Here is an 18,756-nt window from a genome sequence, read left to right as displayed (position 1 = left end):
TACAGGCCGTCTGCAGCACAACATGCAGTCATTCCCATCGGGTCCCGTGATACTCATGATAGAGGCACATACACACAGAAAGAAAAAAATGCCACACAAAATTAGGTTTATTTTTCCCCCCTTTGTTCTTGATTGTTTTCCAGTTTTCTTATGAAATACTTACTACATTTTGTCTTTTGAGACCAGAGAAAACTTTCCAATAGTGATCTGAGAAGGAAAAACTGCTCACACCTCATGTCCACAGTAAAACCATAACCTGTGATAAGAGGACGTAAGAAGCTTTATTTTAAGAGGTCATAATTATAAAGTGTTCACAACTCTAGCATGCAGTCTCTTCACACTGTGCCGGACCAGCATTTTTCATATATATCACATATATATTAAACAGGTAAACCCCTTCAGCATCACATTTATCAGTGAAACAGGGTTAAATTTGCTCGTCCATCCTTAGCTTTTACCACCACCACCTTCACCATATCAGCTGAAATAAGTTAAAGCGTGTAATTTGCTGCTTTGTAACACATTGAGCCATATTTTCAATGCACTTGTAATATATTCCTATACAACATAAAACACATACAACAAGAAATCTGTTTGTTTGGGGTTTTTTTTGTTTTATTTATTAGTAGTATTTAATCCACTGTTTCGGAAGGCAGCATAAAATGTTGTAACAGTTAAATGAAAAGTGGTTTTGGTGGCCTTTATAGTGTGTACGCCAACCTAGCGTATGGTGTGGCCCATCAACAGAAAAACAAGGGATTTCCAGGACCCTGGTGAATCTGAGCAGGTGAGTGAAGGCAGCGCACAGCTGTCACTCATTAGGAGTCTGTCGTTTCCAGTTAAGCCTTGACTTGAAAAAACTCAACATGCTTTGCTTTGCTGGAATTACAGAGAAAATGTAAGAAAATAAGTATTTTATTAATTCATTTTTATCACCTATCTCTCTCAAATTCAGTGGACTAATCATCATTTATATTTTCAGGAACTCCTTAGAGTTTCTGTTTGTCTTTTTAGTGCTGGTGCCTCATGCCATATCGTTTGGTGAGTAACACACTGCGCCCGGCATATCATCGAGAAAAGGTAAACCAGAATTTGTTACATTTGGAGACATTCTAATGTGATTTTCCTCCAGGATGCTGTGATGATATTACCTTCTCAATATGCTGGATGAGCAAGGACAATGCTCTGGAAAGGTAAACACAAGAAAGACAAGTTGTTCACGGTGTAATATTTCACACAGTGTTTAAGTATGCCTCATAAGCTTTGTCCTCTGCTCTCTGAAGAGAGCCTCATGCCAAACTCCATTTACAAAAACACAATTTTCTGATTCTCTGCTAATCAACCAGTCTTGACCAATGATTTTTCCCTAACTGGAACTAAGGGAACCCATTTAAGAAATGTTTGTTTCTTGGGATGTAGCAGGGCTTTATTATTTTCTATCCTTTTAGGCAAAATGGAAACATATGGCTCAACGATACAGCACTGAAATCCATCAGGAAGGTAGGCAAAGTTACCTCCCTGACGGTGTCCCCAGCTGTAGAAAACAAGCTAACACTTCAATATGGAGGCTCTGTTCAGGCATGGGCTTTAAGAATCACTCCACGTAAGCATCTTTTTAATATATATATATATATTTTTACCCAGTAAGAACCAATAGCTGTCAAATGTTAACTGAAATGTGCTTATCAAAGGTACAAAGTTCACTCAAGTAAGAGGTCTGCAGAAACCTCAAGAACAACCAACAAGTGCCACAAAGGTACTCACTTCTTGATATAGCATGTATCAAAATACAATTTGATGCAGATGGATGTTTGATTTTTATAGAGTCCACTTTACTCTGTTCATCCACCGTCTTTTCTTCAGGGCCTCCTGGAGTTGATGAGTCCCACTGAGGTGTTTGCATGTGAAAATGGCACATTATTCTTCCACCAGGATGAAAACTTCTTCCTTGCAGTTGGTGAGATTATCTGCTTCTTGTGTTTAGTCTGTTCACGTGTTTGAACTCACATGATGACCTTCCCTCAGTTTTTTAAGGGGATAAGTTGGTTAGGATTTGGCTTTTCCTACACATGTTGATGAAAGGTAATGCAGGATGACTGAAACTCCATTTGGTCTCATCCTAGGCCACACTATGCGTCTCCCTGTCAAACTCAAGTCCAGGACTCCCTCCATGTTGCTGGTATCCTGGGTGGAGAACCACCCAGCTGTGAACAGCAGCCACACCACGACGCTGTACCACACTGACCTGGGCTCCTACAAGACCCTCAGCATGGACACTACCACCAACAACAACTACCACTTCACAGCTCTGGACTCGTGCAGCCCCTATGTGGCCTGTGTGGAGATTGCAGGCACTCAGTCTTTCACCTGCCTCTCTGCTATTACCGGTATGGATTGGCTGTTGGGTGGATTAGCAGACATCTACAAACAATGAAGGGCAAAAAACTTTTCCAATTATTTATCATTTTTCCACCAGACCCAGACATTCCCAAGCACTTTGAGGTGACATCATGGAACAGCAGCAGCGTATCTTTGGCCTGGGACTGCCCTGAGAACTGCAAGTTCTCCCTCTTCCTCCTCACTGTCTTCTACCTCAATGGAACAGACCACATCACAGAGGAGGTGCCCATGTGGCAAATGGAGGAGGACTTTGTGTTCATCTTATCTGGCCTGCAGCCCTGCACAAGGGTTAAGTTTGGCCTACAGACGGTTTGCCAGGCAGGGATAGAGTCCCGCTACAGCAAGATGGTCCTGAATGATGGAAACTCTGGTAAGTCTTGCATGAGTTGATGAACTCCCTAAATGAACCATCTCTTATTATCACAGTTGATACTGAACTTAAATATTTTGCAGCCACTCATTTGCAGCACTCTTTTCTTGTTAACCACTAATACAGTTACTGTACAATCTGTGAAATCCGAAATTATTTTAGGATCTTAACACATTTTATTTTTCTATGCATTTACAGGCATTTCTTCCCAGACCTTATACACATTTGTTTTAGTGTGAGCATGGTCATTTTCCCTGCTTTAAAGTGAGACTCCTACAAATGAAGATTAGAAATGATAAGCAATAAAACGCACTGTTGCTTCACTTAATCCCCTCTCTGCTCCTCAGTTCACTCCCGCATCGAGGCCTTCTATCAGACGTCATTTGGTCCCGATAACTACACCCTGAGCTGGGAAGTGAGCAACACCTCGTCCATCTCTATGTTCAGAGTCTACCACAATGGGGCGCTGCAGGGAACCACACTCATCACCAACTACACTGTGCAGGGGCTGCTGCCTTGCCAACAATACCAGGCCAGAGTGGAGGCGCTGTGTGGAGACAGTGTGCTCATGAGTACCAAAACCATCACAGCACACACAGGTAACATGTACTGGTCCAATGCATGCTACTGTTAATATGCACCATCTCACTGCTCCGTAAAGAGAAATTGGACAAAGTGATGAGATCGCTGTCAAATATTTTCTCGTCCACCCCATTCCCATCCATCCCTATCAAGATGAACCTGCTGTTATGTTTGTGTGGTATTCATCAACTGAGGAGTCTGTTAGACAAGACTAATGTATTTCATATCTGATGTGAAATACACCAGACAATGTAATCTGCTATTCAGAAATGATTGAAAAATAAACAATAACTGGAGGACAAATATAGAGAAAGAGGGAAAGGGCAGCTCGATTAAAGCACCCATGTGATATTCAGTGAAAGGGAGTACTCTGTTTGTGTTTTCCTGCCTCCATACTGGCCCTTTGTCAAAGCAAGAAACAAGATGTGACCTATGGAATTAACTCACCACTCATCATAATCAGTAAATATCCATCACTGTTCATTCTTTAATTGATTGATGCATGCCTATATGGCTATTAATGATCTGGCCTGTAAGTAAGGCTATGTGACCTTAATTGGCATCTGAGACATTAACATAGTGAGTGAATTGAATCTCTTTTTGTCAGTGTGTGTTCGTGTCCTTCTGTAACACTTATATGCAGCACCTGTCTCAGTTTATCCTGTCTCAGTTCTACCTGCTTGCATGCTGTGTGTGCACAGGACCCCATGGTGTGTCTGAGCTCAAGTATCGCTCCAACGACTCCACTGCCCTGTGGCGGCCCAGCGCCACCCACCACCCAGCGGTGGTCTTTTTATATGAACTGTCCGTGGAGAACGGCACCACCCTGCAGAGCAGCCGGGTGAGTGACACAGAGCTGCATCTCCCAGGGCTGGAGGAAGGGAAGTCCTACATCCTCGACGTGTGGGAGGAATGTGACGGACAGTGGGAGTCGGAACGCTCTCATGTATGTTTTGAGGGGGCGAATTCATCGTTAGAGCTCCTTGTGAGGTCTGCTGGACCTGCTCTGGATCAAGGTCAGCCTGACTTTTGTAGTTGTGTGGTGTGTCACGAGTTTTGCTCTGTATTATTCTGATGTAACAACAGGAGAGTGTAATGAGTGACACAACTATTCAAGAAAGCTAGAATAAAAAGAAACTAATAACAAAGTGACTTTTCTCCAGTGTAGGCCTAAATGTGATTGATATACTTAATTTATGCTTAAACCAGCCTACTGTGTTTCCATTTTAACTCTTCTGTAGAGCTGCAGTTAGACCTTTCCACAATAGGTCTCACGATGGTCGTGCCCTGGTCACTGCCTGAGGATCTACAGGATGACATGTCAGAACCAGGAGCTGCAATGAGGAAAATTTTCGAGGATAAGGTGGAAGAAAATTGATTGTTTCGATCAGTGATCATGGACTATAGATCCAATTTTTTTTTTTTTTTTTTTTTTTTGGGGGGGGGGGGGGGGGGGGGTGTTCAGGGGAATGTTAGCCAATAAGACCATCTTTTAGCATCATGGCAGCCACTTGACTGAATTGCATTAACAAGTTTCGCAGCTACACCAAGCACACAATCATGTCAAGACAGTATTGAGAGTTAAACAGTCTACATTTTTTATAGCAATATAAGCTATACTCAGATGGTGAACATGGTAAACATACCTGCTTAGCATTGTCGTTATAAGCATGCTAGCATGCTTACATTTTACCTAAGAGCAATACTTTGCCTAAGCACAGCATCGTGGAGCTAACATGGCTAGTGCTATCTTTCTTCTTCAGTAAGATAAAAATTGTTTGTGTTTGACATCTAAGCATATCTTCTTCCAAACAAGATCATAAAAAGGTCTGTTTTTGAAGTGTCATATCTTGTGTTTGTCCTTCAGCTGCAGAGTCTGCTGAAAGACTTTGATCAGCCAGCCCGCATTGAGCTGGCCACCTTCGAACCTGCGGACGAGCCAGACAAAACAGAGATTCTGTTCATGACTTTTGATGCATCAAGTGAAGATGATGTGCCCCTGCCTGTTGAAGATCAGTTGGATTACATTCGCTCCCTCAATGCAGCAAATGTCACAGTTACAGATGGGATCATTCACTGGGATGGTGGGTGATGGTGAAAAAAGCAGCTTAACTTGTTTAAGTCTAAAGTCTGTAACAGAGTTCAAACAAAAAAAAAATCTGTTTTCTGGGATTAATCTTATTTGCTGTGACTGTTTGTTTGTCAGGTCCAGATCTGTGTACCGAGCAACCTTTGTGTCCCCGTAATTCTCTGTGCATCAACACTCTGGGCTCCTACACCTGTGTGTGCCAACATGGCTTCTACGATGTCAGTTCCATCATCAAGTCTCCTATGGCTTCACATCCAGTCTGCAATGGTAAACATATTCAAATCAAATATCCTATCCAGTGAAACACATGCTGCTCCCAACATCAGTGTTGTCAAACTAAGAATGTCTATTACAGCCACCAAGAAACATGACAGAAGTTGAATTAGTTATTAGGATGCTACATTTTATTGAAGTGTATTTGACTTTGTGTTCAGAGAGAGGAGTTCAGACACGCTGTGTTATGTTGAAGCAAGCGTCTAGTGGATACTAGAGGAACTGCATGTTCCTTCCACAGTGTGATCAGCATCTGCATCAAGTGTGATTCTGACCTCTCTTCTCTGGCTGTCTTGAAACAGAAAATGGCCTTTTCAGCCAGTGCCTGGATAAACTGGTGACTGGTGGAGTAGCAAAACCGTACCTGACTTCATACATGGGAGGAAAAGTTGATGTGAAGCTGAATGATGGGCGGTGCACTGTGGAGGAGACGGAGATGTTCTACTACTTCCGTGCCTCACGGAAAGCCTCTGAATGTGGAACAGGGAGGCTGGTGAGGGACTTTTTTAATCTTGCTGACCAAATGTCTGCATCAATGTGTGACCTTTTGGTCTCAATACTGCAAAGGAATCTTCATATCTTCAATCTGTAAACCCATGCATGCTTAATTATCATCACAGGCCTCATAATACATAAACAAATTCCGTATGTTGTGAATACAAGAGTCCTCACTTTTACATCTGTAATCTTTTACCTGAGGCCGTTTAGGTCAGAGCAGCACTTTGGTGTCGCTCCATAACAAGATACCTGGATAATGAAGTGCTTAATCACTATAAAATAAAGTGTGTATTTATTATCTAAATCTATTCTACCTGTTGAAGTGTGATGAATGAGTTTAGCATAACAAGGTGTGTGTGTGTGTGTGTGTGTGTGTGTGTGTGTGTGTGTGTGTGTGTGTGTGTGTGTGTGTGTGATTGTCCAGTTGAACGACACCCACATCAAGTACAAAAACATTCTGACGGTGACCTTGAGCAAGGAGCAGACCATCAGCCGACGGGATCTAAAGGTCATCTGGATGTGCATCTTTCCACGACATTATGTCCGCAACACTCAAGTCGGTGTGAATATGGAGTGGTGAGACAAACATTTTGTCTTTTTCCCTGAATTTAAAAAGAAAATAGTGTTCACAAATGAAGGACAGAAACATCTAAAGACATTAATTCTTTTGCTATAGGCTCTCCACCCTCTCCCTGGTGGAGTTCAGCTCATCCCTGCAGCTGGGGCTGACCATGAGTCTGTACAAGGATGAGTCATACACCGACAGCTACAGGGATGCCATATCCCTGGAGGATGAGGACACCCTGTTCTTCCAGGTGGCCCTGCAAACCAACAACTCTTTTGCTTCAGACGTGCTCCTGCAGGTGGAGTCGTGCTGGGCCACTGAGAGCACTGACCCACAGGACACCGTCCAGGGTGTTTTTCTTCAGGATGGGTGGGTGAAAATGTGACTGATGGACTGATGCTTCAGTTAAATTTCTTTATTTTGACTGCACATTTAGATGTGTTTTGGCTGCATTGTAAAATTTTCAGCTTTACCTCCATGTGTGGGTGCTGGTCCCTTAGATGCCTTCCCAGTGTGGCTCTGTGCCTGCATTATTTCAGTGAGGTCTGTGTGTTCAGCAGGGGAGGATGTCCCTGCTCCAAAATGCATGCGTACATTGTGTAATGCCACAGAAAGAAACTGGTAACATTTATGATGTAGCTTTGAGGCTTAACATAAAGGTTAAACAGAGTAAAACAAAGCTCAAGCTAAAGGTTTAAGTGGCTGTACAGTGTGAAATATATTTGACCTGCTTTAGCTGCCTTGGGTGATGATGATAATGGACGTCATCCTCTCTTCTCTCCAGCTGTCCTGTTGACAGCACGTTCCACTGGCTCTCTGTCAACAGCCAGGCTCAGATAAGCAGATTTTCCATTCAGATGTTCACCATGCCCAAAAGGCTGCCCCTCTACATTCACTGCCTGGCCAACATATGTGGACCCAATGAAGACTGTGCAAAGGTAATCTGAAGGCTCCCTTCAAGGCTGAGACAGGCCGCTAATGTTTTGCAGATGTAAGACATGCTGTCTTGATGGTGCCCTTGCTATTATCAAGCTGTTTTTTTTAAGGTTCCTGGTTGTGGATAGGCTCATCTGTGACTGACTGCTGCGGTGTAGTGGTGTATAAACACAGGTTTATTGTGTATACCCACTTCTGGGCAGAAGGATTTACCATTCTACCTAAAACAGATATGCATCAGTGCACATCTTGTAAAGCTAAAGCTGCAACCAATCATGTTACAGTCTTTCATGTAGTCTCTTCATTAACTGCAAATGGGAGAATGTCATTCCCTGACTTAAAGCTTTATGGCAGTGCCTCCGTGCCAGCACCAGTAAGTACCCACATAAAACAGCACGATGCCTTAGAAGAAGCACTGGTTTAAAGACAAATTCAGAGAACAAATGCCCCTTGCCCTGAGTGCGTTCTATGTCTTTTTTTGAGGTGTTTCAGCTGTGACAGACACATCTGATGTAACAGCTCTTATTTTAATGAATCCAACTAGGCCTTATAGCAGCTCATGTTTCACTCACATAAAAAGACAAAAAAAAAAAAGACGTTTTCATATCTGCACATATCAGACAACATATACATCAATATTTATATGTCTGTGATCAACCAAAATCAGCTGACTGATACGTTGGTGGTGCTTGATGCTTGATACGTGATGAATTATTATTATTGATGCAACATTTTACTGTTGAGGTTGATTTTAAAAGCTCATGATTTTTATGCGAAATCTTCATCTGTAAGTAAAGCTGGAAAGAAATGTAGAAGAGTGAAAATCACCATGAAAGTCATTAATGGATCCTATTTGTGTAAAAGAATTGCAGCAGCCTGCAGCGCACCAAGAGGTCAGTGAGCCAGACGGACAGAAAGGGGAAACGAGCCGCTGTTGTGTCCGCTGGACCTCTGGTGGTCAACAAGAGGGCCAAGTCACTGCCACCGTCTTACTGTGAGTTTACATCAAGGAATGTGAGCATGTGCTCAGTCCAGAATGGTCGCACATACTGTGACATGATCAGTGCATGTGATGTTTTAAGGGATCAGGTTAAAAATTGATTTTAAAAAGAAAAAGAGGAGCTGCATCCCTAGCCCTTACTGTGACTAATTGTTTTTATGAATGTTACGATCTGTATGCATCAAAGAATGCTATATTGCTATTTCAGGATAGCATTTGTTGATGCAATCTTTCACTGACTTGTGTCCATCTCTTTGCAGGGGCAGAGCACATGACTGTGATCTCCATTGTGGCCGGATCGATAGGCTTTTTGGGAATGATTGTGCTCTCAGTGAGTGCAACCAAGGCAATCATGACTTACTATGAACGCCTACGACTCAAATAAAGCGTTTGGAACACCATCTGTGAGTGTGTTTTGTAATGATACAGAACAGCATTTTAAAAACGTGGCAGAAATTATTAATTGTCATGAAACGTTTTACACATTTCACACCATTTTTCATATAAATTCACTCTCAAAGTGGATACAGCAGGAGGATGACTCAACACTGAAGCTGAAACTTTGAGTTTAAGAAAGGTCAAATTAGTGGTAAGATGAGAACAATTTAAAAATTGCATAACAGGATTGTAAAAATACAGTAATTCATTCGAGACAGTGTTTAATGTTAGGATTTCTTTTTAATGGAATTCTCATCCTCAGTAATCATAGTGATCTAATATGTTTAAATGGTAGATAAGGACTATTTCTCAGGCTCGACACGGCAGGAATGTGAATGGATTACAGGCCCATTTAGCAAGCTGAAGAGTTGTAAAGAACTGAAATACATATCATTGGAACTGATTTGTGCTGAAATGTCATTTCAAAGCTGGTTGTTAACCTGTGAACTATCCTAAGATCTGAACAGGCATCAGAGCAGGACACAGAGGTCACGTTCTCTATAATTTATCTGGGAATTTAAGGAATCAGAAGGATTTCAATCTATCAAAATTTTTCTATGCTGATTCCAGTCATTTTTAGTGTCAGTATGCTAAAATGTGATTACTTTTACATTAAATTACTTGTCTTGTTGCAGCATGCAGAAGACTGTGGGACAGTGTGTTCAGACCTCCATAATTGAGGATAAAATGTGCAGGTGATGTGATGGAATGGTTTACTGAACAGTACTAACATACTCTTTATCATGTTTGCGTCTTTGGTGTTGGGTAAAGTTATCTGAAGGGACTGTGTAGAGGAGAAGTGCAATGTTTTGTATTTAGACTTTTTGGTACAAATGTTAATATGTATTCTTAAATGTTTAATCCACGTTTTCTTGACAAAACACGATAAAAACCTGACCTGTTCTGTAACGGTGGCAGCAACGCGCTGCCGCAGAGAACCAACCTTCGACAAATTCACATGAAGAAGAGTCGCTGCGTCACTTCCGCTTCTGCTCAACAATGGCGTCCTCCACGACGGGAGACGGCGTGAGTGAAGCTCAAACAGGGAAAAAATCGAAAAAGTCTCAAGAACAAGGTGAGTTATGCCCGCCAGGGAGTTAAAAACTATAAAATGACACCCGGAGATCCATTCTCTGTAGAGCTGAGCTGAATTTTGTCGGTTAATTGGCGTGTTTACATGTCGGACACAAGGCACGCATGAACTCGCTGTAAGGTGGCAAGTGAGCTGTCGTGTCTTGTAAACACTTGTTGAGTTTTTAATTAAAAACGCCGGCTTCGTTTCGAGCTCACACCAAGGAAAAGTACAGTACAGTAATATTTGTATGATCTTATTTGTGTAGCGTTAAATTTGCGGTTCAAGTCGTGTAACGTTACAGATGCCCCAAATACAAACTCGTTAAGTTAGCATGGATTTACTCCGTGTGTCCATTGCTTGCGCATGGAGAAACTCTCAAATATTCGTCACTTTGCTATCCTCAGACATTGTAAACATACAGATTATTGCGTAGCATCTACTTGTCCAGATCTACTTTCTCACTCCAAAGTCAGAAAAGGAGACACTGCATGCAGTTTGACTTGTTTTATTAAACGTCCCTCGTCAATATAGGATTCCTGCTGTTGGCTTCCATCCGCTGCTGTTCTTGGAACCCTTTATCTCTTCATCTTTCTATCTTTCTTTCATGGTTTGTGTCTTTGTCATGCAGTGGATGAATCTGAACTCCTGACTGTTCCTGATGGCTGGAAAGAGTCCCCGTTCACCAGAGATGACAACCCCCGTGGCCTGCTGGAGGAGAGCAGTTTTGCCACCCTCTTCCCCAAGTACAGAGAAGCCTACCTGAAAGAGTGCTGGCCGCTTGTGGAGAAAGCTTTAGGAGAGGCAGTAAGTTCACTGACTGAGCACAAGCTTTTACCAGAGACACAGAGAGCTGACAGCTGAAACCGTGAACTTTCTGAATCCAAACTGGTTTTACTGAACAAAATACAGTATGTTTATGTTTATGTTTTTAATCAGTCGCCACGATAGCAAGTTACACATCACATCATGATTGGCCACAGCCTCACTGATGTCTTCATATGGCTGATTTTTGTTTCATCAACAGAGAAGCCATTTTGACAGCTGATTTTGACCAAAATTTATATTAGGTTTAGTGATGTCATTATTTAGTTTTAGTCAACAAATACTACAGAAATTGTAGTCTCTTTCATGTGTTTTTAATGTTTATAGAAGCATTTTAAGGCTGGAGCTGTTGCTGTGTTTGATGTGTATAGTTAACAGAGTTAAAAGTCTCATTTTGTTGCTGCTGCTTGTGTAACTTTGAGTGGAACTGTGGACACATTTAGTCCACAAATCCGTTTTTTTTCCTTTGAGCTAATGGCTACATTAGTAAATGTGACTTGGCGAGACAGAATGTCACTGAAATGCGCGATGCTGCTTTTCAGGTCAACAGAGCGAGCAGCTAAATTAAACTCTAAAGAGACATTTTTTTGGGTGGGGAAGGATACATTTGTATGTGTGACATAACTCCAGAGATGCGTGCAGGTCATTGAATTACAGCTCGTTGATTTGTCCATTTATGAACTGACAAAAATTGCAAGGCATTTCGTCAGGGCTGACACTCAAACCCAAGCAGGTTCAATTTCTGATTATTTGAAACACAAAAGCAAACAAATCTTTACCATTAAGATCTGGCAGCAAATGTTTTTTACTTGAAAAATGACTTAAGTTAAATTATCAGTTAGTTTTCTCAAGTTAAATGCTTTTAGAAATAATAATGTTGATTCCGCAGGATGGTACATTTGCAGACCTGTACTGTGCACTTAACCTTTAAAACCTCCACACCAGCATCAGCTGTGGCCAGACACACTATATTTTTGGGATTCCATCCATCAATTAATTGTAATTCTCATTGACTGCGCACCTGCTAACATGCGGTGTTGTTCTTCTCAGCACATCAAAGCCTCTCTGGACCTAATCGAGGGAAGCATGACAGTTTGCACAACTAAGAAAACGTTTGATCCTTATGCCATCGTGAGAGCCAGAGATCTCATCAAGCTGCTGGCCAGGAGTGTCCCATTCGAACAGGTAATGCTCGCTGCTCACAGACCTCCTGGAGGAGTAGTAAACACAGGAGTCATGCCAGTGTCAGATAATCGGGTTGCTTTATTTCCCTGTTCAAACTGTTTTTTTTGCTTCCAGGCTGTGCGGATATTACAGGATGACGTTGCGTGTGACATCATCAAAATCGGGACCCTGGTGAGGAACAGAGAGCGATTTGTGAAGCGAAGACAGCGGCTGATAGGCCCCAAGGGCTCCACCCTAAAAGTGAGTCCTGCAGCAAAGTCCAGCTTTCATCTAACACGGGAAAGCAGAGAGTGATTGAATTGACTTCAGCTGGGCTCCAGTGTGAACAAAGCCTCATGGTATTGTGATGACTGATTATGCTCCCCGGTCTGTGTCTGGTCCCTAGTTTGCATTATGAGATAAATGTCACTAGGTGGCAGCATTACTGCTTTATTAAGTCATCTGTTGACTTTGTTTTCCTTTCCCTTTTCTCCAGGCGTTAGAGTTGCTCACCAACTGCTATGTGATGGTGCAGGGTAACACAGTGTCGGCCTTGGGGCCCTTCAGTGGCCTGAAGGAGGTGAGAACTTCACAGAGAATGCCCAAATCGAAATACATTTTTCAGAGGATTTAGAAGCATTTTCTTTCTTTCTTATTTTTCTTTCTCTGTTGTTCAGGTACGCAAAGTAGTGATGGACACGATGAAGAACATTCACCCCATCTACAACATCAAGGTACGTTCAGACTGCCGACAGAAACGTGGCGTGCGAGGAGGCTTTCTATTGGGTCATGGCACAAACTCAGTAGAGCCAGATCAACTGAAATGTTGACTGCATTCATGCCCGATGAAGATGATTTCCATCCTTGTTCACGATCTCCTGACTGAAAAACAATCTCTCCGGGTCTGTTTGCCAAGGCTGGCTCAGCCTGGAGCTGAGGGCATCACAGAGTCACACTCACTCTGCTCGAAGCAGGGCTCTCATCACTGCCTGATTCTGCTACTCACAAAGTCTCTTAAACTTAATTCAACAGCCTTGTGGAGCAGCCATCATGCCTGAGTTATTTAGTATTGACCAACAGTTTGTTATGTCAGATTTCAAGTCTTGGGAACAGATACTGAACATACCCTTCAGAGCCGTCCTGCAGACATTTGTCCAAATACTTCTGTCCTACATCTACTTCATGTGTGTGGATCTTATTCTTTGAACTCACAGGCCAAAACCAAACTGCTTTACTACATAACTCTGACAGAGGTTGATGTTGTCAGACCTCTGATAACGATTCATTGCATCATTCAGTGATTCAAATCGTCTTCCTGCCAACACGTGCTGATAAACATCTTTTTTTTCTTTCGTTTAAAGTCAAGTGACTAAGCTAATCTTACTAGCATTGTCGCTTCTTCCACAGTAAAGGCCTCCCACTGCCTTCAAATTAAAACAGTAGATTTGTTTTTAGCTTATTAGGCAAAGATATAGATATATATGTATTGGAGTTTTAAACATTGAAGGGGAACTCCACCAACTTTATCCATAAATGTCAGATTTAAAGATTCAAACTGTAAAAATCTTAACATTACCTCTAAATCTCTGCGTCAATATTGATAGCAGGTAGTAATGAAACTGCATTTCAGTGCAGCATCACCAAAGTATCACATTTGTATTACTTTTGCTCCGCCCACCTCCCACCGCCTCATTCCTTACTCTGCGACGGCCGGAACCATCAGACACTGATGATCAAGCGGGAGCTGTCCAAAGACCCCGACCTGCGGATGCAGAGCTGGGAACGCTTCCTGCCCAAGTTCCGCCACAAGAACCTGGCCAAGCGCAAGGAGCCAAAGAAGAAGAGCGCGAAGAAGGAATACACGCCGTTCCCTCCATCACAGCCAGAGAGCAAGGTCAGAAGTTGGCGTGAAAACACATTCATTGAACGACTGCGGAATGTTGTCCCGATATTGAACCCTGTTACTGAGACCGTTTCAGCATTGATTTAAACTCCGTGGCTCGTCTTTGCAGGTTGACGTGGAGCTGGCCACAGGAGAATTCTTCCTGCGGGAAAGTGTGAAAAAGAGGAAGAAGATGGAAGAGATCAAGGTGAGCACAGAGTGGATTCACCTCCTGCTGAGTCCTGAGAGACCAGGAGACCACTTTTTTTTCCCCCTTCTGTTGCTTAGTTACAGTTTCATTGAAAAGCACCTAGTTCCAGGGAGCATGATAGAAGTCCAAGACTTCCTAAACCCGCAGAGTCGCTGTAAAACGCTGCAGAAAATCAACCCTGCAGAAAGAGGAAGAGCTGCATCGTATTCTGACAACTAACAGTTGTGTCACTGACTGTCATTGTTCCTCTTTCTCAGGTGAAACAAGCAGAAGCACTGACTAAGAAGCAGCAAGAGCGGAACAAAGCTTTCATTCCTCCGAAAGAGAAGCCTTTCATGAAGAAACCCACCAAAGGTAGAAACAAAGGAGCAAAGCCAACATGACACCGTGCACTGTACCGGCACAGCTAACCTCTGTCCCACACTTCTGTCCCACAGCTCCTGCAGAAGGCAAGCTGGACATCGAGGCCATTAAGGAGAAAGTGAAAAAAGCCAAAACCAAGAAACTGGGGGCTCCACCAGCGAACCCCGCCCCTCCCACCACCAGCAGCAGCAGCACCAACAAAAAGAAAAAGAACAAGGCAAAAAACAAAGGCTAACCACGCGTTTACAGCACCGCTGTAGGAGTGTGTGCCGTGTGATGAGGTTTGTGTTGGACGGTCCCGCCGGACAGAGTAAGGACATGGTGTGTGTGTGTGTGTGTTCGGCTCAAAATGAATTCCATCACACTGTCACAGGTGTTTTTATTGAACTGCTTTTGTTGTGAGGATTTCCTGTTCATATTCCCACGTGTACCCTTCCTCTATCTGGACGCCAGTTCTCTGTCCAAGGAGACGAGCAGACCACCAGTGAGCGATGTCACCCATTTTCCTCTTTATTTGTCTTCTGCTGACTATTGTCCAGATTTTGTATGGTCTGTATTTATGTTTCAAAATGCATTTTTCTCCTTTTCGTGACTTGTATTCTTCTTTTGTATGTTTTTTTTTTTATTCCTTTTGGTCATGAAAACATTTTCCCAGCAGCTTTACTATAGAGGGTCAGTATGGAGATTTGACAGCACCTCTAGTTACAGGTCTCTAGTCCGTCATCCTATTTTTTACATTAATTTCTTTGCAGAACTGTGACTTTTTAAATATTAAATCAATATTAATTGTCAGTGGAACTGAACCTACACATGAAATTTCTGGGCCATAAAACCAAAACAATGAGCTGAAAGACGCTAAAATGCTCCGTAGAGCTGAGAGGAACTGCACAGTTGGGTGATATTAACTGTCCGATGGCTTAAACCTGTGGCTGGCGGTGTCTCTGCAAAGAAGCCTGTGGGTAGAATGTATGTAGTCCGTGACAGCGAACTGTATGGACAGAAAATAAAAAGCTGAAGTCAAATCTCCATCTTCACACTGGCTGAGGAAGTCCATGTGTTCAAGGTAACCACAGGAGGTCTATTCATAGCAGAAGACATGGGGGTAAAAGTAGCGGACTGCATACGCTGCGATGAAGGTGAGGAGGAGGGCAATGGGCCGGACAACCAGGATAATCACATAGTTGGAGCCACGAACCACATAGTTTGAGTGACTGGTAGCCAGGGCAGGGTCCCAGTCTGGGGTCCAGTTGTAGCCTGGGAACGCAAATGGAAGTCAGACCGAGTGGTTTCGCTTTTATCATCGCACCAGTGCGGGCGTGTGTTTCATGACCCAGCTGGATTTCTCTCTCTTTCACTTACTTTTCTGTGGAGCTTGTTCTTGGTTACCTGCAAAGACATTAAGACACATTAGAAACGTGTTTGTTTTTTTTAGGAATAAATGTTTTCCATTTCTTTCTCAGTGTCAAAGCTGCAGCCTTTTATACTTCTGGCTTTGTTAAATGTGTGATTTTTTTTTTTCAAGCTGAAAATTCCAAATCAGGACATGAAAGATTCTTTTCATCCCCTAGAAGGAGACTGAATACTCACGGCAGAGTTTGTCCACACAGGTGCCTGCGCATCCAGAGCAGGCTGTCCCCTGAGTTTCATAGGGTCGCCCTCCATTCATGTTACCCCTGCACGAGGAATGAGGAAGTGAGATCAGTTTCCCTTATTATGGATGGCAAATAGTCATTTTGGAGGCATCTTTGATGAGAACACAAGCACAAAGTATAAGGCTGATATTATTCTATGTTCCTTACTGTTAACAAAGACCCAAACTGACCATGTCTGTCTGTCTTCAGTACTCTGTCTATGGCCCCGAGCCCCCTGGTCCCTACTGAAGACGCGACTCTTAAAAAAAAGTCACAAATTTCTAGTTTCTTTTTTTAAAATGCTTATTTTGCGAAAACAGCTGCTCACTAGTTTTTAATCAAACATCGCAAACAGGAGGTAATAGTGTATTTCACCCAGCGCAACAGTGAGGCTCATCGGTGTGTTTTTAATACTTTTGATGCACTCTGTCTGGATGATAGTCAGATAGACACAGAACGCTGTCAGCCGTAGCTTTAATGTACTGGTGGTTGCGGTGAAGACACGTAGCAGTAATGTATGCCACTTCCTTTTTTTCACATGAAACCAGGATGAAAACCTTTAACCCCACCTCAACCTCAAACACCAGCAGATACAGACTTTTCGGTACCGTCAGAGAAAACGAGCTTAAAACGCTGACAGAGCCATTTGTTTCTTACCAGTGGCACCTAAACAGTCATGACTCAGAGTTGGTGTCTTTGTAGATGTGTTCAACTTACGCTGGACCATAGTTGCATACAAAAATGACTCTTTTGTCACCGTTCGGGCACAGCTGGGCGGCACAGCCAACCTTGTAGCTGTGTGCCCACACGACCTGGAGGCAGGAAAAAGGGTTACATTGAGCAATGCAGACCAAATATAAAACACTGCGAGCAGCTCCTCTTTAATTGCCCCGATCTCTTTAAAACATCTCACCCCGAGCAAGTTCTCAGTCTGTTTCCAAACACACCTGCGTGTAGTGGCCGCAGTCGCCTGTGCAGGTATTTTTGCTGTGGTCGTAGTGCTGTTTTTCATCCACCCAACGTCTTATGGCACGTGTCACGTCAAAAGATTGAGGGCTGCCTGCCCATAGGTTTTCTCCCACAGAGGAGAAGGTAGGGTGCACACGGCTGGCGTCTTTGAGGTAGGTGTTGTGTTCAAACACACAGTGTCTTGCCCACGCTCTTGCAGTAATGGCCAGGGCCTCATCCCATGTCTGATTGAGCAGAGACAAAGAATATGAAGCAGCTGTCCTTTATAACGACCCCCTCTCTTTAAGTGAAGGGTGTAAAGGGTTGGTTCATCCAAAAGAAAAGTCGTTGTCTCACTTCCTTCCTGTGGTATTTGTTGAGGTTTTGAAATTTCTTCGACACACAATGGAAGTGAAAAACAACAAGTTCACACAGTTCACTCATGTCCTGTTGATTACTGTCTCATAAATGTCTAAAAAGCCTGTTTCCTCTTTCAGTTTGTACCCAACACAGGAGGGTTGAATTCAACTTAATGATCCGACACAGCTCGTAAGCTAAGACAGCTTCCTCTGTTTGAGCTCTTTGTCGCCTCAAAGTTCTGCATTTTCAAGATGTCCGTTATTGGTCAAATTGGTGTGTCTCTCATTCATGCTGACCCGTATGTTAAGGATTTGTGTGGATTTACTTTTCCCGCACGAGCCAATCCACTGATAACATAGATTCCACTGAAATACATTTCACCATGATGTTTTGCTATTATGTGCGCTGGTGCAACCTGGACTTTAGAGATCTGAAAGACTGATTATCTCATAACCAGGACAAATAAACCTACAATTATCTGCACGCCTGCACTCTTCCAGAGGTGAGCGGGAATCTGGAATTAGAGCTGAACCTTTAAACATCTACTTTTCTCAGCAGACAAGCTATTGGTAAGTTTATGTTTATTTCTTAGATGGTCCAGGGATTCAAACCATCAAGCCTCCAGTGCCAAGCACCAACAGAGGGCTGACAAAATAACTTCATAAGAGTGAGTTCTTTTTTCATGCTCATCATTCATGCAAAATGCTATGGTTTTACATCCCTACCCGTTAGACGTCAACCTGTTGTGATGTTGGCACAGTCATTTTATCACTGCCTTGTTCTTTCTTTGTGATAGTGTGAAGAATAGTGATAGATGGAAGTACCCAGCATCCTTACCATGTACAACATGTTACTGGCAGCAGGACTGACAGAAGACCGCGCCCTGTTGTGCTCCTGCACACATTTATCAATGAACGTCCCATCAGTGATGTCTGGCAGCGAGACGGAACACACCCCCGAGTCCAGGATAATCCAGACCCACAGCAGCATCCCCACCGTGCTCCCCATGCTTCGTAGGATAAAGCGCCGAAAGCGAAGGCACAGAGGCTGTGGTTTGTGAAATACGCTTTCATCAGTCGAACTGGAGCAGGAAATGTCACGCTCAACAGGAACAGGATGTATGTGCTGTTTTTGAGAGGTTTATTTAAA

General features: G+C 43.0%; 2 protein-coding genes across 2 annotated transcripts; one reads left to right on the top strand and one right to left on the bottom strand.

The window, feature by feature from the left end:
* The first annotated feature begins 10,073 nt into the window (after positions 1-10,073).
* Positions 10,074-16,120, top strand: krr1 (KRR1 small subunit processome component homolog). Its single transcript, XM_076722657.1, has 10 exons — positions 10,074-10,226; positions 10,855-11,030; positions 12,099-12,233; positions 12,348-12,473; positions 12,709-12,792; positions 12,890-12,946; positions 13,936-14,106; positions 14,225-14,302; positions 14,563-14,659; positions 14,743-16,120. The coding sequence occupies exons 1-10, from the start codon at positions 10,151-10,153 to the stop codon at positions 14,901-14,903; spliced, it is 1,161 nt and encodes a 386-aa protein (XP_076578772.1). The 5' UTR covers positions 10,074-10,150; the 3' UTR covers positions 14,904-16,120.
* Positions 15,747-18,680, bottom strand: glipr1a (GLI pathogenesis-related 1a). Its single transcript, XM_076722658.1, has 6 exons — positions 18,445-18,680; positions 17,247-17,492; positions 17,017-17,111; positions 16,256-16,341; positions 16,028-16,054; positions 15,747-15,922 (listed from the first exon to the last, which is right to left on the bottom strand). Exons 1-6 carry the CDS (start codon positions 18,613-18,615, stop codon positions 15,747-15,749), a joined length of 801 nt encoding a protein of 266 aa, XP_076578773.1. The 5' UTR covers positions 18,616-18,680.
* Positions 18,681-18,756: the final 76 nt, after the last annotated feature.

This window comes from Chaetodon auriga, chromosome 22 (assembly GCF_051107435.1).
Source record: "Chaetodon auriga isolate fChaAug3 chromosome 22, fChaAug3.hap1, whole genome shotgun sequence".
NCBI classification, from domain to species: domain Eukaryota; kingdom Metazoa; phylum Chordata; class Actinopteri; order Chaetodontiformes; family Chaetodontidae; genus Chaetodon; species Chaetodon auriga.
This window is presented reverse-complemented; position numbering and strand designations above follow the sequence as displayed.